The following is a 27,030-nucleotide window of genomic DNA, read 5'->3' on the forward strand; positions in this document are numbered from 1 at the left end:
CAGGGTATGTATGGATGTATGCCCAATGACACTCCACCAGCGGGACTCAAGCCAGAAATCTCCAGTGGACACAGACTGGTTCCTCCCCTTCCTCCTGGGACAGCTGGCTCCTCATGGCTTCTACTGAAGAGGGAAAGAACTTCTCGCTTCACGCTCCCCCCCTTCCCTCTCTCCCTCCGGATCAGGGTCGGGGTTGCTAAACTCCCCCTCCTTCCCTCTCTCCCTCCCTCTTACTCTTTCCCTCTCACCCTCCCTCCTGCTGGAACAGAGTTGGGATTGGTAAACTGTTTCCCCTCCCTCCCTAACTCCCCGTAGCCTTGCAGGTTGGGGAGAGCTTAGCCGTTCTCTTTCTAAAGTTCCCCTCACAGGTAGGCCTCCCTCCCTCCCCCTCCCTCCCCTGATTCCTTTCTCCAGAATCACTGTGCCCCAACTCGTTCCATATAGGGAGGGGTCAGCCTGCAAGGTGGTTGGCCATGTGAGCACTTCTGAGTCAGCAGGGCATCCCCAGGGGGCATGAAATGGGGTGTGTGCCTGCGTGCACTTTTTGTGTGTGTGTGTGTGTGCGTATGCATGTACGCATGCTCATGGCATGTGTGTGTGCCCATGTGACTATGTGGGTGTGGGTGTGTGTACGTATATGTGCGTAACTCAGGGCCGGTGATCCTTCCTAGAGGGAGAAACCTGCGGTTTGAGTGAGCCAGTTGCAGCTGGCCACGATTCTGCCCCAGGGCCCCCTCTGCCCATGGCTGACTTGACCTCTTGCCCACCTTCTGCCTTCCTTCAGCCTTCCTCCAGGCAGGCAGCCTGGTTCTGGACTGTCGGCAAAGGATTTGTCTCCCTTCAGTTTACTCTGCACTTCTCTAGCTACTCTGTAGGGTGCTAGTGGCACCCGTGACTGGATTCTGCCCGCCCGCGTCCCCTCTGTACTCCACAGGCTGGCTGACATTTCCTGTAGGACTAGAAAGTAGCTGTCAGAACAAAACTGGCTCAGCTGGGGAGCCGGCGAACGCTCTGGACAAGCAGTCATAGAGAAGGCTGGTGCCCTGACTCACCGGCACGCAAGGAAGAGAGAGAAAAATACGCACGTTCTGTCTCTCTGTGGGCAAGGTCCAGGTATGAGCTTGCAGCTTCTCCACAGCAGTGATCCCATCTTCTTCTTCATTGGGAAGGGAGAGGGCTGGGAGTCAGGGGGCCCGGGTTCTAGTCTCCTCTCTGCCATTGGCCTGCAGAGTGATCTTGATATAACCTTTCTGGGGCTCAACGTTCTGCTATATAAAATAGGAGTCAGGTGCTGTCATCTCCCTTTTAGACCAAGAGTCAGATCCGATGATCTTGTTTTGAAGCGCCTGCCCCGAGCGATGATTGAGCCTTCTGTCAGGAACCTTGGAGAAGCAGCGTGGCTCAGTGGAAAGAGCAGGGGCTTTGGAGTCAGGGCTCATGAGTTCGAATCCCAGCTCTGCCACTTGTCGGCTGTGTGACTGTGGCAAGTCACTTAACTTTTCTGTGCCTCAGTTCCCTCATCTGTAAAATGGGGATTAAAACTGTGAGCCCCACGTGGGACAACCTGATTCCCCTATGTCTACCCCAGCGCTTAGAACAGTGCTCGGCACATAGTAAGCGCTTAACAAATACCAACATTATTATTATTATTATTATTAACCTCAGTTGAACCTCAGTCCTGAGACTCCCCTCCTGGGTAGCCGAGCAGAGGATCCACTACTGGCTGCTCTGGTTCCTTCCCATTGGGTTCCACTAGGGCACAGAGGGTGGCGAGCGAGTAGTGCTATATTGGACTAACAGTAGCAGAAGTGATGGTATTTACTGAGCCCCCATTGACTGCAGTGCTCACGACTTATTGCTTGGAAAAGTACAACAGAAACACGAAGCGTGTTCCTTGCCCAAAAGGAGCTCACACTCTTAATAAGAAGCAGCATGGCCTAGTGGAGAGAGCACAGGCCTGGGAGACAGAGAACCTGCGTTCTAATCCCGGCTCTGCCAAATGCTTGCTGTGTGACCTTGGACAGGGCACTTAATGTCTGTGTGCCAGTTTCCTCAACGGTAAAATGGGGATGTGTGTTCTCCCTCCTACTTAGACTGTGAGCCGCAAGTGGGACAGGGACTGTGTTTGACCTAATTAACTTGTACCGATCCCAGCATTTAGAACGGTGTTTTATACATAGTAAGCGCTTAACTACAGCAACAAAAAAATGAAGCCGCTGACAGCCTGGGGGCCCAATGGGCAAAGAGCCCTGCCTGTGCTTGGTCTTTGGGAGATTTCAGTCTCTGCTGTGAGAGCAACAAGGACAATGCCGGAGAAAACAAGCGGCAGTCCCAGGAGCAGTGAGGCAAAAGGGTCAGCGGGACCACTGGGAACAGGTGGTTGGCAGTCGCCCCCAGCCGGGACTGGTCCCCAGAGTGAGTTTGGGGGTTTGGCCACAGGCTTTTTACGGTCGGCCAGCCTGAAGTCAGGTGGCAAAGCTGGCAGCCAGCGAGTCACCGGCTCCCCAAGTAAGTCCTCTGTTTCAACATCACATGACTGCGTCCAAGGGCTGGGGGTGGAAAAGGAAGTGTGAGCAACATCTGCCCCCACCCCTTGGGCAAGAAGTGAAACCAACTTGTTTTTGTGCTGGCTTCTGGCCTAAGAAGGGTGGGGGATGGGGCTGTGGACTGGGGTGAAGGGGAGTATCCCCAACACCCCCCACCAGTACAGTGACTGCCAGACCAGAGGGAGGGGTCACTGGCAGAGATCTGATGTATCTGGGTGAATGGAGGAGGAGAAGTGGTGGAAATAGTAGCAGTTGTTGTTGAGGTGACAATAGGTAATGAGAGCCACTCCACCGGAGTGCCCTGTACTGAACTTCCCCATGCGGAATAGGGAGTGGGTCTGATCTCATTGCATTGAATCTACCCCAGTGCTTAGTACAATGCTTGGCACATAAATACCACCATCATTAGTAGAATTACCTAGTGCTTGGAAAGTGTGATACATTACCTGCCTGCAAGGGGCTTTGAATGCCAAGGGGGAGGCAGATGTTTCCAGGTCAGTCAGAACAATTGATCGAGTGGGCAGTTGAGTAAACATGTATACTCCTCCAGGACCGAGGAGGGGACTGGAGGTGGCTGGGTGGGTTGGTACGGATTGTGGGGAGGGACAGGGTGGCCGCCACCGCCTAGCTGGCAGGCCTTCTCCCAGATGATTGGGGACAGGGTTGGAGAACCCAGAACGGTGGACATGGGGCTTTCCTCCCACCTCACTCCTCATTTATTAATTCAGTCGTATTTATTGAGCACATAAGTGCCTGGAAGAGTACACTATAACAATAACCCCAGTAGAGCCCCGTGACACCACCGTTTGGCCTTTCAGTCCATCCTGTGGGGCCCAGTGCTTCATCTGGGGCTTTGTTTCCCAAGATGAGGGACCCGGGCAAAGAGCAGGGCCTCAGGTGGCCTCCAGGTCTCCCTAGCCGCCGGCCACGGTCAGAACTGGGCGAGCCTGCCTTCGGGGCCGAGGTGTCAGCACTCTCCACCCCAATCCCTGATGTTTGCATATATGCAAAGGTCTGTGGGCAGCTGGTCCCGGCACGCCACCTCTCGAGGAATGTGAGTCAGTCGCTGGTAGACACCTGCTCCAGACACGGCCCCTACGTGAAGCATGTGCTCCCGGGGCTGCCTGGTGGGGAAGGCAGCGGCAACCAGCAAGCAAGTCCTCTGGCGGGTGGACTGGCCAGATGTGGTCAAACAGAGTTGCTCAAAGACGAGATTATCCAGCCTGGGATCAAGGTTATGTCAACAGCTCATCTTGTGGCTGAAGACCTATGCTCTCTGCCCAGAGGGCAGTGCTCCAGTTCACCAGCTGTTGGCAAACTCATTTCCTGAGCATCTTTAAGAGCACAACAATTAGCTCAGTGCTTCCCTCTCTCGACTTTCAGTAAATACTGTGGACTGGAAGCCTACCTGCCTGGCTCCTCCCTCCCTCACCCCCAGAGTGCCAGGGCTCAGTTGGAATCACAAAGTAGAGGACCAGGCTGGAGTGCTTAGCCCTGTACTCCCCAGTACACCTGCCTGCCTGGAGATCTGGAGCCAGATGGCGAGAGAAGTGGATCCAACCCAGAGGCCATGTTTATGGCCTTTCTTTTCAAGTTCTGCCCAGTGTGGGGCCCCATCCTGGAAAGAGAAGGAGTAAGGTATTCTCAGGAAAGGTCACCATCATCTTCTGATATTTTTCTCTTCCTCACTGACTTGCTGATCATGTGTGTGTTTTTTCTCTGCAAGCTCAGGAAAAGGGACGACCTGACCGATGGAGGGATGCTGGGCTCCCCTTGGACTGACACCCCTGATTGGGCACATTGGGTTCGGCATACTCCGGGCACCTCAGATTGGCCAAAGTGGACTCAGCAGGACTGGGCACACCAGGCTCGTATGGACAGGGCATGCTCAGAGCGTACTGCAATGTCTGGGGTGCCGTAGGAATCAGAAGTGTCCCATCACTCCTTACCCCGGATAGGTTTAGAAACCACATAGTGAAGAAATAGGTCACTGACCAGGCAGGTATTAGCTGTTGGCAGTTACCCTGCAGAAACATTCTTTAGCATGCCTCGAGACTGAGTAAGCCTGCCTCAAACATTCCTCCTGTTTCCATAGAGCTTGTCACTGACCTGCTGGTCCTTCCTGGGCCAGGGTAGGTGCTGGGAGCCCCGGACCCTGGAGATCACGGAATCCCTCCTCATACCCCATCTCCACCCTGAACAGGCACTCAACCCTCCCCTCCCTGACACAGATGGGATATTTTGGAACTAGATGAGCAGCCTGGAGCAGGTTGGCAAGGGGAGAAGAGCAGTGAGGGATGAATGGGGGACAGGGACAGAGGATCCAGGGGTCTGCCTCCTGGATATGGCAAGCTTGATCCCTTGACACCAGAAGAACCTGATTTTATTGTGACGGAGAAGGTGAGCAGCCAGTGAACAGACTCACTCTCCTTCTTCCCTCTCTGCCCCCATCTCTTCCTGCAAGCCTAACCTCCAGTTTACCCCTTGTTCTGTAATTTCCTGCCTTTCCCACTTCTGCCCCATTACCTGTCTTTTCCCACAAATTCACCAAATCACATCCCTCCCCACCCTCAAATCCTCCCTGAAAGCTACCTCCTCCAGGAGGCTTTCCTTGATTAATCCCCACTCTCCTGGCCACTCTTAGTTTAAAATGTACTTTGGTTTACTTTACTCTTGCTCTTTCCAGCTGTAGTTGTTTTTCCTCCTATTCTCACTGTATGGATACAGTCTGTGTCCCTCTTTAGATTATAAACTCCTTGAGGCTTGGGAATGAGCTTTTTATTTCTCCCTGTTCTCCCAAGCCCCCAGTGTAGCACACTCCCCACAGGAGGCATCCTGTTTAGCGCTCTGCTCACAGGAGACATTCAGTTAATACTACTAATTGATTGACAGGATGATTGTTGGAGTAGTATGCAGTCTTCACCATTTCCTGTAACTGTTTCACCATCCCTGGCATTGTTATTTGAGGAAAATGAGAAGTCTGGTTTAAAACTGGCAGTATAAATCCCGGTAGATTTTTCAACTTCATTTCTCAGAGAGGATGACAAGAATTCTATCTCCAGTTCTGTTTCCAGTGCTAGTGACACTTCCACGTGTACACAGAAATCAAGTGAGGTCACCCAGTCTAGCCCAGGACTGTGTTTCTGGAGGCAGAGGAACCGAGTGCTGGTTGCCCTGGTTGCCTCCTGGTTCCAGGTGTTGGAAAGATGCCCTGTGACCTCCCTGAAGGGACGTTTTCCTCCAGTTAAAGTGTTGGAGGGCCACAGGCTTTTATTTCATTTCTTGCTAATTGAGTTTTGTGGTTTGAAAACAAATCATCAGCCAACAAAGGACCACAGATTTGAATACCTGACCTTCAGACTTCTCATAAGTCTCCAAATATTGAAACAAATGTAACCCTTTTGTAATTTGCCTGTCAAGCAACTTTACATCCTGTTGCTTTGCCCAGGAGATCATGACCAGAGACCCACTCTGCCCTCGCACAGGAATTTCAGCTTCAAGTGGCACCTTCCATTCGTGGCTCAGTGAAAGAGCACGGGCTTGAGAGTCAGAAGTCGTGGGTTCTAATCCTGGCTCCGCCAATGATCAGCTGTGTGACTTTGGGCAAGTCACTTAACTTCTCTGTGCCTCAGTTACCTCATCTGTAACATGGGGATTAAGACTGTGAGCCCCACGTATGACAATCTGATTACCTTGTATCTACCCCAGCTCTTAGAACAGTGCTCAGCACATAGTAAGAACTTAACAAATGCCATCATTATTATTCATTTATTCATTCAATTGTATTTTCTGAGTGCTTACTGCGGGCAGAGCACTGTGAGCTTTGGTCCCCACTCTGTGCTCTGGGCCATTATTCAAAACCAAGGTTGAATTGGCCCTGACTCTGCTTCATTCATTTCTCTTTGAAGCCCCATGGATGGCACAATCTTGGCAGAATACAGTGCCTGGGCAAGAGGTGAGACAGACAGACTGCTGATATGCTTGTATGAGAGGAGGAGAGTGACTTAGTACAGTGCTCTCTACCCTACAAGTTGCAGACCGCTCCAGGGAATGTGTAGGTTACATCAGAGGCCTTTGCGGGTAGAACCTGCCCGCCCAAGCCACAGGTTTAATGAAGAATTTTTATTACTGAAAAGCAGAGGTCTGGCAGGGTTTGGCCCTATTAAGATGTTTGAGGAGATTACCGCTTCAGGATAATAGTTAACCAGTCCTTTTCAGTCCAGGGTTCAGTGGTGCTGGGATTTTCCTTCAGAAACAGCCCTGGCTCTGGGAGCGACCATGGACACGCGGAGTCCCCAAGGTTTGATGAGGGTGGTGGACGGCCATTGGACCGTTTCCTCCGGCCTCTTTAAAAGAAGAGGCTAGAGCTGGAACTGGAGCCTCTGCAGGGACTTGGTTGCCCGGGTGCTCGAGGCCAGCAAGGGGCAGGAAACCTGTGGGCACTGCCCTGGCAGAGCTGTTGACTGAGTCGCTGGGGCACAGATGCAGAAAGGAATGGTTGAGGACTGACCCTGTCTGCGACATGGGTCCCAGCCCATCAGTGGATTCAGTGGTGAGGATGACAAGAGGGAAACTCCTCTGGGCCACTGTCTTTCTCCCACCCACCCACCCCCAGCTCGGAAACAGCCAAGATCTAGCGTGTACCATGGTATGTGCTGGCTCCAGTTCCCAGCCTTCCCACCCCCACCACAACTTCTGCTTGGGGAGGGAGGCAGCACGGGCCTAGGTGTACTCCCTTCTCTTCCTTTCTAAATCTGACACAGCTCATCTTTAATCCACTCTCCATTCTGTACCGCAGGAGTGTAGTGTGAAGCTCTGTTGGAAAAGGAGTTATGCGGTTCCCCAACCCCAGTCTTCCCTGACTGATCCAGCAGCCCACCTGGACAGTGAGCTTGCAGGGAAAGTCTGCAGAGCTTTCTAAAGTGAGATTCAGCAGGGGTTCTAATAATGATGATGGTACTTGGTAAGCCCTTATTATGTGCAAATCACTGTTATAAGCACTAGGGTATGTACCAGTTAATCAGGTTGGACACAGACCCTGTCCCATGTGGAGCTCGCAGTCCAAGTAGGAGGGAGTAGGATTTAATCTTCATTTTACAGATGAGGTAACAGAGGTCACACAGAAGACACATGCCAGAGCCAGGATTAGTCCCTTGACTCCCAGCTCCTTGCTATGTCCACTAGGGCACACTGCTTCTCAAATTAATAGAATGCTCCCATGTTTCAGAAGCACCACAGAGGAGGCAGAAGAATGATCTCACCCCCTCCCCCTGTCCCAAACTCTTACTGGTTCCAGTATTGATTCAGCACTTACTATATGCTAAGCAGTGGATCAGATACAGGATAATCAATCAGACTCAGTTCCAGTTCTGCATTTTACCTTTTGAAACGTGTTCATGACTACATATGAAACCCATTTACCAGTGTAGAGATGTCAACTGAGAAAAGACCTTTGTGGTAACGTGTATTTCATTGTGGTGACAGTTATTTGGCTGAAACTGTGATCCACAAACTGTGGGCATATAATCAGTCGTATTTACTGAGCATCTAGTGTGCAGAGCACTTGGCAGAGAGTACATTAGAGTAAATAGACATGATCCCAACCCACAAGGAGCTTTTGCTTTGTCAGGGGAGACAGACAGAACTAATTTACAGGCAAAAAGAATGAAGACAAGGGGCTCTGTACGTGAGTTAGTGCTTAGATAATATGTGTAAGATAAATATATGTGAGTATAAATATACATATATATAGGGATGTTGCAAGTTCAGTCGATCATATTTGAGGGCTTACTGTGTGCAGAGCACTGTCCTGTTTGGGAGAGTACAATATAACAATATAATAGACACATTCCCTGCTCACAATGACCTTCTAGTCTAGAGGTAGTTAGCACACAAGTGCTCAGATGACACAGAACTCTGGAAGTCAAAGTTGGGGGTATATGACTCGGAGAGATAGATTAATCCGGAAAGGCCTCTTGGAAGAGATGGGATTTGGGCACAAAGTGTGCAATCTGAGGTGTAGTGAGGGAGAGCAGTGGTTAGAGAGCACCTGAAAGCCACCGGTTAGGAGTTTCTATTTGAAGGGAAGAGGAATGGGCAGCCATCGGAGGTTTTTGAGGAGTGGGAAGATGAGCACAGTATGAGGCTTTAGAAAAATGATATAGGTGATAGAGTGAAGTCTGGACTGGAGAAGGGAGGGGCTGGAAACCAGAAGATCAGCAAGGAGGCTGATGCAGTAGTCTAGGGGGGAAAGAGCAAGTGCCTGGACCAGAGTGGCAGCTGTTTCGATAGAGAGGGGAGAGCGGATTCTGGAGAAATTGTGCAAAAAGAATTGACAGGACTAGGCGACAGACTGAATATAGGAGTTGAACCAGAGGGAGGAGTCGAGGGTGACATCACACACCTACTCCTCCTATCTGTCTGATTCATTCTGTCTCGGCCAGAACCTTAGCATCTGGATCCATGTCTCTCTGGAAACAGATTTGATTGTCCCTTTTTTACCTTAGTCCCTAATTATAGCTACCCTTTATGTTTGAAAACAGCAGTGCCAGGTCCTGGAGCAGTTATGTGGAGCCGAGCCAGAGTAGGGGCAACCCGGGGCTTCCCGCTGAGGCCTCTTTTTTCGTCCCACTCCCACTTTTTGCCTTATCCTTTCTGTGAGGGCAGGACAGAGTCTTGCTTCTGAACTACTTTCCAGCTGCGTATTCCACAGGGAGAGAGAAAGCGGTGATCACAGCCGAGCCTAAGACCTTCCCCCGGTCCCCGCCACTGCTGCTTCAGCAGGGTCAGACATTCCTGAGGCCAGAGATCTGCGGGCGTGGGTGCCCATCAGAGAGAGGGGTGACCTGCAAGGCTGCCCACCTTGGCCAAGGCTCCCAGCCATCCCGGCTGTCTTCCCACTTGGCATTTTGGCCAAGAAGTGGAGGTCCAGGTCACTGGCAGGGCCAGAGGGTCATCTGGAGTTCCAATCTGTGGGACATTGGCAGTGAGTTGCCTTTGTCCCTGTGAGTGCTGCCACACCATTTCATGTGGGGCCTGGAGTGGTGGCAGCAGTAAACGGGGCCTGAGTGGGACTGACTCTGTGAACAGGATGGGTGGAGGGTGGGACTGGTTTGGGCTGGACGTATGTGTCTGAGAATGGGGGGCTGTGGTTAAATCGGGCACGGCTGGACAGTGTTTCGTATATGTGTATCTGCTCTGAAGCAAGCGGCTTCAGAAAAAAACATTTCCTGGGTGACTGCGGTGAGAGATTGCACTCACATCTTCCCTTCCCCCATTAGCCATTGAAGTGGCCCAGTTAATCGATAACCTGTCACTTGCTTCCTTAGGTCTCTCCCGAGGTCTTTGTGCATCCCCAGAGAGGCCCTGTGGAGATGTCTAGATCCCTCCTCTCCCCCAGAGAACTGCGTCCCACCTAAAACAAACTCTCTGCCCCATCCACTCCTCTTCCCACTTTCTGTGGGAGCCTTTTCTCCCAAATTGTTGTTACTGTTATCCGGGATGTTGCTCCCTCATTTTGGACAAAGCAATGAGCTGAGTACTGGGGAAAGAGGCTGGGGTCTTGGCCCCGAGGGTGGGGGCGGGGCTGAGGCTGGCCATCTTTTCCTGTACTCAGTTGTAGCGAGGGGAGGCAGCTGCTGTTGGTGACCCTGCCTGGAGACACCAAGGGAGAGAGTGCAGGGTCAGCATCCACCTCCCCCACTGGGTTTGGACCACTGGCATGTCTTCCCTGTCTTAGCCCTTCACCGCTTCCTAATGCCATCTCTCTTCTTCTCTGGCAGGCTTGGACCCAGGAGGGGCTCGCCATGGGAAACCACTCAGGGAAGCGGGAGCTGCTCCCTGGAGAACCTGCTAAGGTGAGAACTAGGCCAGGTCCCTGCCCTTTCCTGCTCCCTTCCTATTCCCCGGAGGGTGTATGGGGATACTGGGCTATGGCTTTTCCAGGTTCCCACAGGCTGCTGCCGGTGCCAGGACAGCAGCAGGTGGGCAGAGAGGTCTTTCTGGCCGTGGTCTCGGAGAGAAACCAAGGGGCTGACTGCCGGAACGAAAATGATTTTCGGGGTCTTATCGCCATATCTCCTGGAGTCAAGAGCTCGGGTCAGCCTGCAGCTGGGTGGGATGTCTCCGAGTCCCACGGGTTGAAGTGAAGTCAAACCCCCACCCCGTCTCTCTTGCCCTGGACTTATCTCTGGCTGGCGGAGAGATAGAGGTATTGGAATCTGCATGGCTGAGCCAGGGCTGGGCTGGGGGCCACATCCTCTCCTCCATACACACACCCCCTCCTTCTTGCCTGGCCTTCCCTCTCACGTGAAAGAGGTGGCTAGTTGTGCAAATACACACGCAACCTCACCACACATGAGCAATACTATCACCAACACCACTCCACAATATTAACTGCCTCAGCTTCTTGAACCACTCCCTTTGCTTTACTTGTTAAGCACCTCCTGAGTGCCAAGCACTGTGACTGACTATTGGGGTAGAAGCAAGATGAGCAGATCGGACAACACCCCTGTCCCATATGGCATAGACTAAGAGAGAGGGAAAATGGGTATTTTATTCCCTTTTTACAAATGAGGAAAGTGAGGCCCAGAGAAGTTAAGTGACTTGCCCAAGGTCACAAAGTAGCTATTAAATCTAACGCAGGCCTGCTAACTCCCGGGCCCATGCTCTTTCCACTAGACCCCACCCCGTGCCTTCCGATTTGTTCCGAAGGTTGCCTCTTTGTCGCACTTGGGTGGCACCAGAACAGTTCTGGACCTTCCATCTGAAAGTGTCGGCTTCAGTTGGGGGAAACCGGAGGCCCCTTCTGCTCTGAATTTCTCCCTGAGGGTCAGGGCCACAAGCAGGCTCGGAGTGCCGTGTGGCAAAGGCAAATGGCCACACTTGAGCCACTTCCTGCCGCCCCCTTCCACTGGGGGCCAGGGCAAGGGTTCCAGGGTTAGGGCCAACCCAGCCCTGCCAGCTCTGCGGCTGTTCTTTTCTGACACTGACTTCCTCTCTGGCGGGTCACAGGCTCTTCTGCTCCTCACAGCCACTCCTCCCCCCACCCCCGGCTTTTCCTGCTCCGTATTCGAGGGGAGCCGGGCTCCCAGTGGCCACTTGCAGTGTTCTTCCAGACGGACCTGTGCTGTCAGCCCCATGCCTCTGATTCCATCTTTCTGATGGGGTGGCCAGGGAGACAGACTGCTATGAATAAAAAGAAGAGTCAGACGTGGGCCCTGCTCAGAGAGGAAACTGACCAGAAATGAAAGTAAAAAAAGCACTTTCGTTCACGGAGATCTGAGGTGTTCTGAGTCGCAGATGCATCGTCTGCAGCTCCCAACCTGTCAGCTCCCCCTCTGAGGTTTGCAGTGTCTTTCCTGTTGTCGAACCTGGGCCGCAGCGAAGCGTGTTTTGCTCGGTGAATGCTACAGCCAGGCGAGCCCCCAGCAAGGCACGTAGAAAATCCCCAGAAGAGATTGGATTTTGAATCGTCCTGTCCAAGGCCCCATCTGCAGGACTTTAGCCCCGGGGCCAGAGACCCAGCCAGACCTGCCTCTTTGATACTCACTGAAGTTCTCTCTTGAGCTTTGTATTGCTTTCCCTTCCTAAGCACTCAGTACAGTGTCTTGCACTCCAAAGGTGCTCAGTACAAATATACTGCTGATGGCTTACTTAATTCCAGACCACAACTCTCAGCTGCAGTATCACTATCGCTGGGGTATCACTGTCAGCTGTCAGAATGCCAAGGCAGTGGACTTAAGTGACATCTCTCCTACTGCCAAGCACTGTTCCAAGCGCTGGGGTAGATACAGGCAATGAGGTTGTCCCACGTGGGGCTCACAGTCTTAATGGTCATTTTACAGATGAGTTAACGGAGGCACTAAAAAGTTAAGTGACTTGCCCAAAGTCATACAACAGACAAGCGGTGGAGCTGGGATTAGAACCCACAACCTCTGACTCCCAAGCCCATGCTCTTTCCACTAAACCATGCTGCTTCTCATTTGGAATTTCTATTTGAACTGGAAACGATTAAAAAGCACACACCCTACCAAACTTTTAAATTAAATCCTAAAGGGAAGAAGTGTTATTTGTAGATGAGCTGAGAAAATGATTACCTCAGAGAACCCAGGTAATGGAAGGGAAGAGGGAGGGGAGATGTGGGAAAGGAAGGGGAAGGGAGGAGAGGAGCTAGTAGTGGCCCTAATTATTGGCTGAGGAAGGCACAGTCAGAAGCCTCGTCCCCTCCCAGGTCAGTGTGGTGAATGTCACCAGCCAGCCCCTTTCTTTGAGAGGAACAGGGTCACCTTCCTTAATTACTGACGGTCCCTTTGCCCATCGGCTCACCCCCCTTTCTCTGTGAAACAGGGTCTTCCACCAGAGAGCAAAACCATATCCATAATTTATTTATATTAATGTCTGTCTCCCCCTCCAGATTCTAAGCTCTTTTTGGGCAGGTAATGTATCTGTTATATTGCAAGCACTATATTATCTCACAGTACGATTAGTTGATTGAGCTGCCCTCCTCCCTACCCCCTCCCTATATCACTCGTTAATATACACTCTTTGGAGAGAGTGTATCCCAGTATGTCTGCTCTCTATGAAGTTCACTGGCCATCTAATCAATCAATCAGTAGTGTAGCCAGCCTGTAGATATTCCACAGAGAGTGGGTGCTCAACCAATCAGTCCATCAGTAGTATTTTTTGAGCACCTCCTGGGTGCACAACACTGTCCTAAGTGCTTGGGAGGTTACAGAAGAGTTAGTAGACATGATCCCAGCCCACAAGGAGCTTATAGTCTCACAGAGAAGACAGACCTAAGAGTATAATCAGATAGGAGGAGGTATTCAGGTGTGAAGTTATGTATGTAAGGGCTTTCCGGTAAGGCGGGGAGGAAAGGGGTTTTTTTGGGGGGGCGGGGGGTTTGTGTGTGTGTGTGTATACATGTACATACTTGAATGTGTAAGCCAGAAAGATTGATGTGGGAGTTGAGATAAAAGCAGAAGAGAAGAGAGATTCATCAGGGAAGACCTGGAGGAGGAGATGTAATCTCAGGAGGGCTTTGAAGATGGGGAGAGCTGTGATATGCCAAAAGTGAAGGGGGAGGGAGAACCAGGCAGTGGGGAGGGCATGAGCAGGAAGTCACGGGCGAGATGAGGCACAATAATATCGGTACTGAATGACAGAATGAAGTGACTTTTTTTTAAGCTTTCATTTGTATTGTCCATCAGAGAAAGCTAAATGTATCCCCCAGTCAAAATATGTGGTTTTAGCAGGTGTGTCAAATTCAGAGTGAAATTGGGACCAGTAAATTCTGCCTTCGGGGTTTCAAACACTCTGAACCTCCAGCTGCCTTCCCACAGCAATATTGGGGGATGAGTTTCCATTGCCTCTCTGCATGGGCAGTTTCCAACAGGGCCTGAGCCACGGAAGTATTTTTGCATTTGTCTCCCTCGTTAGGATGAAACTCCTTGAGGGTTGGGATGGTATCCTTTCGCTATTCTGTACTTCCCAAACCCCGGTACACCACACCATACCAAGTCAGGGCCCAGTGAATGGGATCTGCAGGGGCCTGACTTTGTGAATAGAATGGACGAAAAGATGAAACTCAATCAATTGGTGACCATCAGGGTGGCCTGGCCAGGTTGAGGGGGATTAGAGGGGAAGGCCTCCCGGAGGAGGCAGCTTTCTGAGTGTCTGAGGTGGAGATGGGATGGTCTCTCCACTCCTGTCCAAGACCGGAGTGGTTCTTGCACCATTCTAAAGGAGAGTCTAAAAACAGCCTTTTCAGGCCAGTGCTACAGTGACTCAAGCAAGAAACCATCTGGGACTGTAAGCTTGCTGTAAGCAGGAAGCATTGAATTGTACTCTTCTAAGAACTTAGTACAGTTCTCTGAACTCAATAAGCATTCAATAAATACCATTGATCAATTTTTTTTTTTTGGTATTAAGCACTTACTACATTCCAGACACTGCACTAAGTGTTGTGATAGATACGAGCTAATCAGATTGGACACAGTCCATGTCCCACATGTGGCTCACTGTCAATCTCCATTTTACAGATGAAGTAACTGAGGCCAGAGAAATGAAGTGATTTGCCCAAAGTCACACAGCAGACAAGTGACAGAGCTGGGACTAGAACCCAGGTCCTTCTGACTCCTGGGCAACTGACTAAAAGCCACCAGCCTGGGTACAGGCCAGGAAACCACCACAGAATGGGTCTGACCTCTCATACCTCATTGAGAAGCCTCCAGAGACTGGCAAGGCCCAGCCAGGGGAAACCACTGGACAACTGAGGCCCTGTCCAAAGACTGTCTTGGTTCAGTCTGTCCCTGGCCAGGCTCAGCCTGTGGCCGACACTAGCCTTGATTGCCGTTTTCACCTGCAGTCTAGGAGCCCCGGCCCTGGGGCCTCTGACAGATCTCGGCTCAGCCGTCGTCCGAGTGGGGCCATGATAACCACTGGGTGTCCAGTCAATCTGCTCTCTGTGTCTGGTGCGGATCTAGGGTTGATTCTCAGAGCCAGCCTCCCTCGTCCGTGATGGCTGCTCTGGACCCCGGCATGCCAGGCGGTGAACTGACGGCACTGCCCTTTCTGTTTCAGGAAGCCGAGACCCATGAGGGAGAGGCAGCCAGCCCACAGCAGCCCTGCCACAACAGCCTGAGTCCCGATTCTCCAGAGGACAATGATGTGTTTGGTAGGTCTGGGAGACCCAGGTACAACCAGGGATGCAAAGAGGGCAGAGCCTGGGGACAACTGCCAGGAGAGCCAGGGACAACAGCCGGGGTGCAACTGTGGACACTGTGTGCCCCAAGATCCACTGGGCCAGTTCTGCCCACAGTCCCCGCCATCCTTCTCTCCCTCACGGCAATCTCAGCCAGGTAGCACATTTCCCCAAGAGCAGCGTGTTCTGTTTGATTCCATTTAAGCCTGGAGGTCAATCAGTCAGCAGCCTTTTCCATCCACGGTTCAGTCTTGCCAGTGCTCGCTCTCAGATGAGGCTGAAAATGGCCTCCCTATAGCCCCACTGAGTGCTGACTGACCACAGGGGGGCATTCTAGCCCTTGCTCCCTGACCAGCGCCAGGAATGAACAATAGCTGACATCAAGCTCGTACACAACACCCTTGCACACACGTCCACACTCACAGCAGCAGCCGCCTGGGTCTGAACCGACAAGCTACCGTCTGGGCCCTCACCGGCTCCCCGCCATCCCTCTGCAAGGCAATCTTTGAGAACACCAGCCGAGATGAGTTCCTTCCACGGTGGTCAGCACTGCAGCTCACTTCACCCAACCTGATGTTGGCTTTAGGGCCAGAGAAAAGACTCTTGCTATTTTCCAGGGGATGGCAAGGTACACATTCCAGGCAAGTCTTGAAGGACCGTCTCCAGGAGATGAGGTGACGCCTCAGAGTCTGGGGTGGAAGGGTTTTCCAGAGGAGCGGAAGCGTATTTGAACTCGGACATCCAGGCCTCTCGTTGTAGACCCAAGTCTGACTGCAAGAAAGAAGTTGAGCGGGGACCAGACCCACTCCAAATCCCTGCTGTACTCCTTTGGTGCTGGGGGAAAGATCCTACTGGGTCCCCCATCTCTGTCCCAGAAAGCCAGTCCATCATAAACATCAGAGTCTTAATGAACTATTCAGGACAGCAAAATCTGCTAGTTTACAAAACTCCAGATCTACCGACAGGGTCAAATCCTTTTGTAAGAGCTAGAAAACCCAAGTCAGGGTCTTGGTGTTGTCCCCTGCACTTTTCCTGTGCCAGGTATGCTGTGGAGATGTTCAGTGGGACCCGCTAGGCTCTGAAGCCTCATCATGCCCCCCCATAGCGACTGGGCAGCGGCGTTCCTTGCGAGTCTCTGCGGGAGAACTCTGGCTCAGAGCTGGCCATCAGTGGAGGGCGACGAAGGCTGCGGGAGTCTGCTCTTTGGCTTCTTGAAGCCGGTGGCCTGGGAAGTTCCTGGGCCATCTTCTCAGAGGCCCAGGGAAGTTCAAGCAGGTTGTCCCCTCCGTGCTTGCCCATCCTGGTGGGTACACCACTGGTTCTGGGACCCTTTGTCCATGTTCATGGCTCTGGCTGTTGTGGTGACTTCCCCAAGAGTGCTTTTTTTTCCCTTTATATATTATATGCCAGGCACTGTTCTAAGCACTGGGGTAAATACAAGCTAATCAGGTTGGACACAGTCCCTGCTCCTCATGGGGCTCACAGTCCTAATCCCCATTTGACAAATGAGGTAACTGAGGCACAGAAAAGCGAAATGACTTGCCCAAGGTCACAAAGCAGATGAGTGGTGGAGCCAGGATTAAAACCCAGATCCTTCTGACTCCCAGGCCTATGCTCTGCCTATTTGGCCACACTACTTGTTGGACCAGGGGCCTTACTGTGAATGCTGAGAAGTTTTCTTTGCTCTGTAAGCCCCCATCTTCTGTAGAAGAGAAGGTGTTTAGGGAGCCATCAGGAAGTGGTTGCCATTTTTGTTGAACCCCCTCATTCTCAGAGGGATGAGAGCGGGTGGGCCACTACAGGGACGCTCATTCTGTGGCATCTGCTGAGCGCTTAAGTTGTCCTAAGAGCTTGACAGTCTGCAAGGAGCTAACTTTTTTCTCAGTTTCACTCTCCTGACCTGAAGGAGTTTGCTCTTGGCCTGTCCTTCATCACACCTTGAGGGACTGTGGGGTTGCTTAGTTCCATATTGTAAGGGAGCAGTCAGTGTCAGGGCTTTCCTCTCCGAGCCAACGCCCTGCCCTGTTCGCCGCCCTCCTGCCATTTACATTGGTTATTGCTGCAGCAGGGCGGATGTCTCACCCATGTCTCTGTTCTCTGGAAGCCCAACATGGATCCCAGAACCACCATGTGGTTTCGTGGTAACTTTTCAATGCAGCGGCGGAACTGTCAATGCTCCGGGAGCTCAGAGCAGAAGTCTACAAGCTCCACATTTCCAGAAATGCTATTTTGTCAGTCCCCCTGTGGCTGACACTCTGAGGTCTCTGAAAGACCCCTCAGGGAGCTCACTCTGGGGACTGGGCCCTCACAGTGCCAATCACTATTTCTTCAGCGGGTAGCCTGGGATCCAGGCACAGTCTAATGGCCTCGGCAGGGCGGTGGTCCTGGGCCCACAACATCGGGATGGAAGTTTTGCCACCGCTGGTGTTCAGACGGCTCTATACCATAGGGGGTGGTGGAGTTCCTGTCCCAGACCCACAGGGGTCACGTGGCCTTCTCGTACTTGAACCCCACCCAGCGTGGGCTGTGCTGATGCCCTCCTCCACCATGGCCTGTGGTCGCCCGTCCACGAGACCAAGCGTGTGCAGGTGAGCCTCAGTGAAATCCAGTGACAGTCCCTTTCCTCTCAGAGAACGAGAGGCTTCCCTTCTCTGGGACTTCCCGGCTTTGTCAGATTTGTCCAGCGCCTGGGGAGAGAGGTTTGGTGTCTCTCCCCTTGGTTTGGGCCCTGGAGGGATGATAATTCCTTCTAGGGTGGAGGGAGAAGAGAAGGGTGACAGGGCCTACTTTCTGGGCTCCTTCTCTCCCTGGACTTCTTCCCAGCCCCCTTCCTGGACTCCTTGGTGAGAGTAAATGGTGATAGAGGTCCTCGTACCCCTTCTGGGTGTCCCAGGCAGAAGCCCCAGGATCCTCGAGTCACTTGAGGTCAGGGAAGGCCCAAACGGCCGTCTGAGCAGCCAGGGGAGCAGAGGGTGAGAGCGTCAGCCCCAAGCTTGGCACACAAAGCAGCAGCTGTCGTGGGCTGCAGCCAGGAGTCGGGAAGTGCCTCTGCCCGCTCCGCCTCACCCCTCTCACCTCCTACAGACAGAGGACCAGCTTTGCAGGGCTGCCCACTCTCATTACCTTTATCCACTTGTTGCCAAACCCTTGGCTCCAGGCCCAAGGGCTGGTCACTCTGTGCCACCCTGGCTCTTCATATGATAGAAAGTGACCTATAGTGCCGTCGGTGATCTCGACCAGTAACTACCCCTGGCTGGGTCAGAGACTCTTCCTACTGCCCTGCCTGACTGGGAGGCAGGTAGTGTGAGAGCGGGTGGAGAGGGTGAGGCGCTCCTCTCTATGCCCTCTCCTGGAGAGGCAGTGTGGCCTGGAGAAAAGAGCACAGGGCCAAGAGTCAGGGAACCCAGGCTAGAGCCTCACAGCTTATGCCTTCCCTCACCCCCAGCCTGCTGGGTGTCTTCAGGCCTCGGCTTGCACATCGTTAATAGGGGTAAGAAAAGCTGTTTTGCCTCCCTCTCAGCCTGAACCCTGTGTGGGACAGAGGCTCGGTGCAATCAGTTGTCCTGAATCTACTCCAGTACTTGGCATTAAATAAGTGCTTAATAATCGATCTAGGGAGGTTTGTGACTATGTGGTGAAAGAAGGTAGAGGTGGAACAGTGTGACATTGTGATTTTAACTGTTGCAGACCTGTCCTAATCAGTGTGGTATTTGTCCCAAGCACTGCACTAGAGTACCAGAGTAACCCCTGGACCAGTGAGAAGCAGGTGGGCTTGACCTGTCCACAAAGCTCGGTTCCCGAGGAGGCCTCCTGTCCCACTGGAGAAGGATCAGAGGTATTTCCCAGGGCAGTGCATCCCAGCATAGGCAGGCATCTCCCCGAGGCCTGTGGCCTGATTCAAAAAGCCAGGCCAGTTCCATGTCAAACCGCTTCCCCATTCTGAGATGAAGCGAAGAACCTTCCCCGCTCCACCTCAAGCTCTTCTGATTCCGCTAAAGCCTCTTCCTGGCCCGCTTCCCAGCACTGAGGTGGGAGGAATGCCGGAATTCAGAGTTCCACCTCAGAGCTCCATGGGAGAGGAAGGCACCGAGAGCCTCTCTTCTGTTCCCACCTAGTTGTGGCCCTGTCGCCCGCCGGTTTATCCACCGAGCTGGTTAGCAGTTGGTCTCCAGCTCGTTGGAGGTCACTCGTAGATGTGTGACAGGGAGAGAGGTGGCACTCACTCCCACCAGCTGGTACGGGAATGGAGAATGTGCTGCCCTGACCCTTAGCCTTTTCTGAAAGCAGATATTGTGTCCCGCGAGGGGTCAATCCCACCTCTCAGCCCCTCCCTCAGAGATCATTGTCCTGTCGGAGTCAGGCTGGGGCAGAAGCCAGGGGAGAGAGCACGGCAGCCCTCGGGGGCCACAGAGAAACTCTGGCAGCGTGGAGGGGCCCAGTTGGCCTCGGCGAGGACCAGCTTCTGCCAGGGCTGATCTTTGCTGCAAATAGCCTGGCGCCCTGGTGAAGCAGCATGGCCTAGTGAATAGAGCACGAGTCCGGGAGTCGGAAGGATCTAAATTCTAATCCCGGCTCTGCCACTTGTCTGCTGTGTGACCTTGGACAAGTCACTTAACTTCTCTGGGCCTCAGTGCCTTCATCTGTAAAATGGGGATTAAGACTGTGAGTCCTCTCTGGAATAAGGACTGTATCCAACCCGATTATCTCGTATCTACTTCAATGCTTAGAACAACGCCTGGCTAATAGCACTTAACAAATACCACAATTATTATTATTATTAAGAGGGAAAGTTCTCATCCCCTATGATGGGACCAGGGTCAGCAGTTTGTGAGAGGACAGACCACCTATCAGGTTCGGTAACCGCAGTGGGGACGTCACGTCATTCAGGACAGCTGGGCTCCCCCAGATGTGGGTGGCCTTCCCAGAGTACCTCTGGGTAGGCTTGAGTGCCATGGGAGGCGCGAAAGGGGCCCTGAGCTGGAAGGGCAAGGCCACCCAGATGGAGCAGCAGCAGAGGAGCCCCCGGGCTTGCTGTCCTCGCTGACGGATCGTGGCAGATATTGGGGTGCTGGGTACCCTGCATTTTCGAGTTTGGCCTCTTGGGGGTGGTTTTGTAGCCTGAAACTTAAAGGCTCTTCAGGGAACTGTGAACGACAATAATGATGGCTTACTATGTGCCAAGCACTGTGCTAAGTGCTACGATAGAAACAGATAATGAGATCAGACACAGTCTTGCCCAACACGAGGCTCACAAGTCTAAGAGGGAAAGAAACAGGGACTTTTATTATTCTGTCCCTGGCCTACTGGGAACATTCAGGCGGATCATTTAACTGTTCTTGTGCTCCAGTATCCCCTTGTGTAAAATCAATTAGTGGTATTTATTTAGCTCTTACTGTGTACAGAGCATGAGACTAAGCATTTGGGAAAGTATACGATGCAATGAAATTGGTAGACCCGATCTCTGCTCACAGGGAGATAACAGTCTAAAGGGAAAAGGGACCCCGCCCCTTCTTGCCTCTTTGCCAGGGATGTTGTGAGGTCACTAAGGTCACTGATGTGGAGGTACAAGCACCGGACAAATGCAAAGAACAAAGGGAATTAGTCAAGACTGCGGCTCCCGGGCCCCGAGACAAGAGAGACGGCCACCCCTGCCAACCCAGAACTAAGCACCCCAGACCAGGGCCTGTTTAGTTCTCCTGGGGCCGGGAATTATTAGATTTTGTAGGGCTCTTTAGACGTGTGCTTTTCCTAATTTAAAACTGAACAATAAAGCCGCTTTAGGCTTACATTTCAGTCTCCTAACGTGTTCGGGGCTGGAGCCTATTTGCCATCTGCCCTCCCTCACTCTCCAGCCTGGTCTGTGTCCCCTTCTCCACAGGTCCTGCCCTGCTGGGAATTGGGCAAAGGAAAAAGCCACATTGACTCCCGTCCCGATGTGTTGGGGTTTGGGGGGCCAAGGTGTCTTCTCCTTAGCAGTTGCTGGGGCCCAGGCTGCAGGGACTCCAGATTGTCTCCTAGGCTCCATTCGACTTCCAAGCTCTGGCATGGCCGGCAGGTCCGGGAGACCCACGCCAGCTCTGCAGCCGGCTCCAGGAGAGCCCACGCTGCTCCGGCAGCGGTCAGGCCCGAAGCACCCTCCTCCCAGGCACCTGGATACGTCTCCTTGACAATGCCACCCCACAGTCGAGGCCCGGACCGGACCTCCTCTCTGAGGGTGGGGAGGGGCAGGTAAAGCCCCAGGAATTGGGCTTGGAGGGCGGCCGGCCCCAGAGATCCTGGCCCCTTCCCCCCGCCCAGCCCCTCTCCCACACCCCCAAGCACTGCACCCCAGTCACCCAAGATGAGGAGGCCATGACAATCAGCCTTTGTGAACCGATCGGGGCGGGGGCCACCAGCCTGACAACAGGAACTTCGTTAACTGAGCCTCCGGGAGAGGGGAGGGGGAAGCAGGCCGGGGGCCGCAGCCTTGGGTCAGCAGGCAGCCGCTCTTTCGGGTCAGTTGAAAAGGGACGAAGCTGAGTTTACCGGTGCCTTCCTCCCAGGGGATTGGAGGAAACTGGAAGATGACCCTTCTCGATCACAGTTAGTCGTGCTCGATCCTCGCAGCCAACGTTGTTTGCTTTGTGGCCTATATTGTGTTCCGGGGGTGAGCCGTGTTTCAGTAGCTACCTCGATTGGTCTGAGCAAGTGCTTAAAGTCCCAGGACCATTGGGGAGGGAGAAGTGGTGGGGCGCCTGAAGGGATGGGGAACCAGCATTGGGGATGGGGGAAAAGGGAGGACTGAGAACCGGCAGGGGAGAGGGCTTGAGGGACCAACGGAGGAGGAGAGGGAGACAGTAGGCCAGGAGGTGAAGGGAGAGCGGTCCTCCCCCAGCCAGGGGAGAGTCTGGGAGATTGGGGTATTCGGGCAATTGAAACAATATGTCCAAGGAGACCAAGGCTCGGCTCTGTGCGAGCGGGTGGGCAGCTGAAATGCATTTGTGTCCAAGTGTTTGAAGACTTTCTGCGGGGGCCTGGAAGGGTCCACATGCCGCTCAGAGAGGAGAATTTCAGCCATGGGCAAGTCCCCCCCAGCCAGCCCTCCGCCTCCAGGGGACTGCAGCCAGGGGTGGCCCGAGGCTGTGTGGTCCTAGGACGAGGGCAAGGGGAAGGGCAGGCTGGGCCACCTCTACCTTCCTGGGGATCCCCAGGGCCTGGAGATACTTGGTCTCCTCAGGAGGGCCCCCCTCTCTTTCCCCTAACCCCCCACCGCCACCACCAAAAATATGCTCTCCCTCACTCTGCCCTCTGCGAAGAGTCAATCAATCAGTGGTGTTTGAGTGTTTACTATGTGCGAGCACTGTTCTAAGAGTACAGTATAAGAGAATTAGCAGACACATTCGCTGCTCATAATGAGATTACAGTCAGAGGGAGAGACAAACATTAATATGAATAAATAAGTCATTTATAATAAACAATTTAAAGATATGTACATAAGTTGCTTTGGGGGTGGGGTGAATATCAACTGTCCAAAGGCACGGATCCAAAGTGTATGGACGATGCAGAAGGTAAAGTCAACCAGGAAAGGGGCCTTAATCAGGGAAGGCTCGTGGAGAAGATGTGACCTAATTGTGCTTTGAAGGTGGAGAGAGTAACGGTCTGGTGTATAACGGAGAGGGAGAGAGTTCCAGGCTAGGTGGAAGGTGTGGGAAAGGGGTTGGTGCTGAGACCAGTGCTTAGAAAGTACTTAGATATAGTAAGCACTTTAACAAATACCATCATTATTATTATAAAGAGATCGGGGTACAATGAGTAAGCTGGTGCCAGAGGAGGCAGAGTGTGTGGTCTGGGCTGTAGTAGGAGATTAGTGAGGTGAGGTAGGATAGGGAAAGCAGATTGAGTGCTTTAAAGCGATGGTAAGAGTTTCTGTCTGATGGGCAGTTTCTGTTTGATGGGTAACATTCTTGAGGAGTTAGGAGGACACGGACTCGGTGTGGAGTAGTGGATAGAGCACAGGCGTGGGAGTCAGAAGGCCTGGGAGTCAGAAGATCATGGGTTCTAATCCTAGCTCTGCCGCTTGTCTGCTGTGTGTCGTTGGGCAAGTCACTTCACTTCTCTGTGCCTCAGTTCCTTCATCTTGTAAAAATGGAGATTGAGACTATGAGCCCCATGTGAGACAGGGGCTGTGTCCAACACGATTCGCTTGTATCCTCCCAGAGCTGGCACATGGTAAACGCTTAAGAAATATGCTAATTATTATTATTATTATTAACTGAAACGTCAGCATTTGTCGCTGTGTACGTGCTCCTGGAGCCCCAGGGCAGTAGCGGCCCCCTACCATGGCAGCTATCCCAGACTGTGGCATGTTTCTGGATGAGGCCTCCCACTGGTGCTGTTTCTCAGCCCATGTGGAAACTACCTGGTCCCTCAGGTGGGCCCTGGAGTGGCCAGTGGTTCTGGTTCTAAAATGCCAATCCGGGCTCCCAGAGTCCACTCTACATCAGGTCCGGCAATCAGCTCTCCTCCGATCAGGAGGGCACCTTAGCTTAGGATTGCTTCAGTGGCCATCCAGGAAAGGGAGATAAATTGAAGGGCATAGCACAGTTCTCGATGCCTGCTGCTTGCTGAACACCGAACTTGGTGCCTACTATGATGCTGAGCACTGTACTGGGTGCTGCTTAGAGGTAAATAATACACTCGTTGTCTTCTGGGTGGGGGCTAGACTTGTGTGGGTAAACACCTGCACATAGTGTTTCTGGCCCAGTAGAGAAGCAGAAGCCTCTGCAGACAAGGCTGAGATGCCCACCAACCTGGTGTGATGCCTTGGCAGTTGGGCCCCTCTCTGTGGCACTCACATTGTCAGCTTGTCCCTTTCTGCCTCACCTCACTCATCTCCCTCGACAATCCAGCCCACGCATTCCACTACCCTAGCACCAACCTACTCCCTGTGCCTCTATCTCATGTCCCTCACACAACCCTTTGCCCATGACTTCCCTCTGTCCTGGATTCCCATGCCCTTCGGATATGACAGACCACCACTCTTCCCACCTTTAAAGCTGTCACATCTCCAAGAGGCCGGAGCCCTCATCCCCCCATTCACCCTCCCTTCTGCATCATCTATGCACTTGGGTCTGTGTCCCTTAAGCACTTTGATACTCACCTTACCCTAAAGCCCCCACAATACTCTGTCCATGTCTTTTTACTCTGCCACTTCCCCTATCTATAATTTATTTTGATGCTGTCTTTCCCCTCTAGATTGTAAACTCCTTGAAAGCAGGGTCACGTTCTACCCACTCTATTGTATTGTACTCTCCCAAGCAATTAGTACAGTGCTCTGTACTCCATAAATACCCTTGAATGATGGATTGGTAATGCTCTACTCCCTGGCGGCCTGGAGGTGGTTGTAGGTAGAGTCCAGCGGCTTGGGAGGCAGGGGACTGCAAGGTGCCAGAGCATATCTGGGGATGAGGGAATCGACCAGTGTCCATTTTCCCCAGAGAAGAACGGGCCAGAGCAGGCCTGTGGTCTGGTCAATGGCTATTCACTGACCTTTCCACCCTGCTCCATGACTACTCTGCAATGTTCCAGGTGACTTTCAACCTTGCTGTCTTCCAAACCTTCAGTCTCTCCCTTGGGGCCTCCAGATTCCACCCAGGGTCTCCTAGGGCTCCCCTCCCAGGTTCTCCTTTTCAAGACCTGCTTCCAGAGTCTTCCCTCACCAGGGTCTTGCGTTCCACAAGTTCCACCCAAATCCATGCAGGACTTCAAGTTGCATTTTTTTTTTCCTGCAAAATCAGAAATAGATTGCAACTTCGTAGAAAACTTCTTAGGGGTTGGGAGAAGCTCCTTTTGGAACAAATGCCCTTCTTTGTTGCTTTACAAATAACTTTATTCATTAGAAAAAGCACAACTGTTGAGAAAATATTAGTATGCACATGCTCTGAGGTTTGGTTAACGCATTGACTTTAGCTACAGTGGGGCCATTGTCCCCGTTCATGTATATCGGGGCAGAGATCCACCACGCTGCGAGCAATCCGAATCCGTGATTGTTGCCGCTGCTGCTGCTCCTGAGATCTTTTTGCAGTGTATTATGTTTGGCCCTGCAGTCCACCCTGGTAAGAGTCCGAAAGCATAAACTCACCTTCCCCAAACCATATTGAGTTGACGATGATCGCATCCCTCAGCAGGATTTAGCCCTGGAAAGGGAGCGGGCCATAACGTCGACCACCCCAGACTGCCTTTGTAGAGGAGCGGGCGACCCCTGAGACCCACCGCTTCCTCTCCTGCCTGGAACCGGTTTGTCCCCTGCTTCTCTGTGCCGGGGATTAACCACGGGCTTGATTAATCCCTAGAGCTTCAAGCCGCCTCGCTTCTTCACCACCTGCTCATGGCAGCTCGCGGATGACCATCAGAGTCACTGGGCCAGGCCTAGTGCAGGAGAGAGCATGATGGTGTCAGTATGTGTCCCACTCAAACGGCCCACTGGTCCCTGACTATACCACCTAAAATTAAGCCTTGAGAAAGTTGAAATCTCTCTGCCCCATTCTGTTCCTTTGACACTGCCTCCTTTCCACATGTGGAATCAGGTACCCGTGGGCAGCCACGTTGCAGACACACCCAGCACACCTGAGTGGAACTCCTTTGATGAGCGAGCACTTCATGCTTGGTGAGTCATCCAGGAGAGTAGGAGGGCGATGGAAAACTTGGGGTGTTGCGTGGTCTGCGCTGGTTTCCTGGAGGGAAAGTCAGGGCTGGAGAGAGGAGAGTTGAGGGGATAAATTTATGGTCCATCCTAACCAAGAGGGCGGCCATTCTGAGGGGCCTTGGACAGATGTCCCAGTGCCACTGTTGGACTGGGCAAGATGGTCAGTCAGTCAGTTAATCATATTTATTGAATGTTTACTGTGTGCAGAGCACTGTACTAAGCACTTGGGAGAGTACACTATAACAATAAACATTCCCTGCCACATGAGCTTAAATGCTGCCCATGATTTGGTGTGCTGACCTCAGAGTTTAAATGTAAGAAAAAGGTTCAGGCAGGGCTGCACCCCTTGAAACCAGTCAGTCAATGGGTTTATTTATTGAGCACTTGCTGCCTGCAGAGCACCAGGCCCTCTAAAGGACCCTGCAGGTTCAGCTCCCAGACCGCCTGGGTGCTGAAGGTCCAGAAGAGGACTAGAAGTTGGTGAATCGAATTCCACCTGGAAACTCCATCCCACCCTCCTTAAAGTGCTGGGAAACGTTCCTGGTGAGTGCCAACGGTGAGACGACTCGTGCCGGAGGATCCGGCCATGAGCCGCGCCACACGGACGTGACCTTGTGGTCGCCACTGCCTCCCGTCGGGGAAGTCTAATGGTCGCCTCGCAACCCAAATGATACTTGGTTTTGTCAAATTTACATTCTCATCGTCTGTCCTAAGGGGCTGAGAAGACCGTCCATTGGCTGGTCTCTTCTGCAAGCCAGCTCAGACTGTGAGTCTCTAGGGGAAAGGTCGGTGTCCACTCTTCTGTAGGTTTCCCAAGTGCTCAAAAGCGCCAGGTACAAATTCTGCACACAAGAGGTTCTCAGCTCTTTGGTCTACACATAGAAGATACTCAGTATAGTGCTCTGCTTGCAGTAAGTGCTCACAACAGTGCTCTGCATGCAGTAGGTGCCCAGTATAGTGCTTTGCACACTGTAAGTATTCGCTAAATGCTTTTGATGATGGTGATTTATTTACCAGGTTGCCTTACCTGCACACATGTGAGTCGTGTCCAAGATCTCATCATCCCAGTTTGATCTCTGGGAGCGGATGGGGATGGC

General features: G+C 52.5%; 1 protein-coding gene across 2 annotated transcripts in view; it reads left to right on the forward strand.

Moving 5' to 3' along the window:
- LOC100092287 (myelin basic protein) overlaps nt 1–27,030 on the forward strand; it is a 49,909-nt gene that overhangs the window by 5,966 nt on the left and 16,913 nt on the right. For both annotated transcript variants that reach the window (XM_029052676.2, XM_029052675.2), the window contains exons 2-3: nt 10,328–10,402; nt 15,129–15,222. In XM_029052676.2, the coding sequence (XP_028908509.1) occupies nt 10,352–10,402; nt 15,129–15,222 (145 nt within the window). In that variant the 5' untranslated portion in view covers nt 10,328–10,351. The remainder of the gene's footprint in view (nt 1–10,327; nt 10,403–15,128; nt 15,223–27,030) is intronic.

This window comes from Ornithorhynchus anatinus, chromosome X2, assembly GCF_004115215.2.
Source record: "Ornithorhynchus anatinus isolate Pmale09 chromosome X2, mOrnAna1.pri.v4, whole genome shotgun sequence".
NCBI classification, from domain to species: domain Eukaryota; kingdom Metazoa; phylum Chordata; class Mammalia; order Monotremata; family Ornithorhynchidae; genus Ornithorhynchus; species Ornithorhynchus anatinus.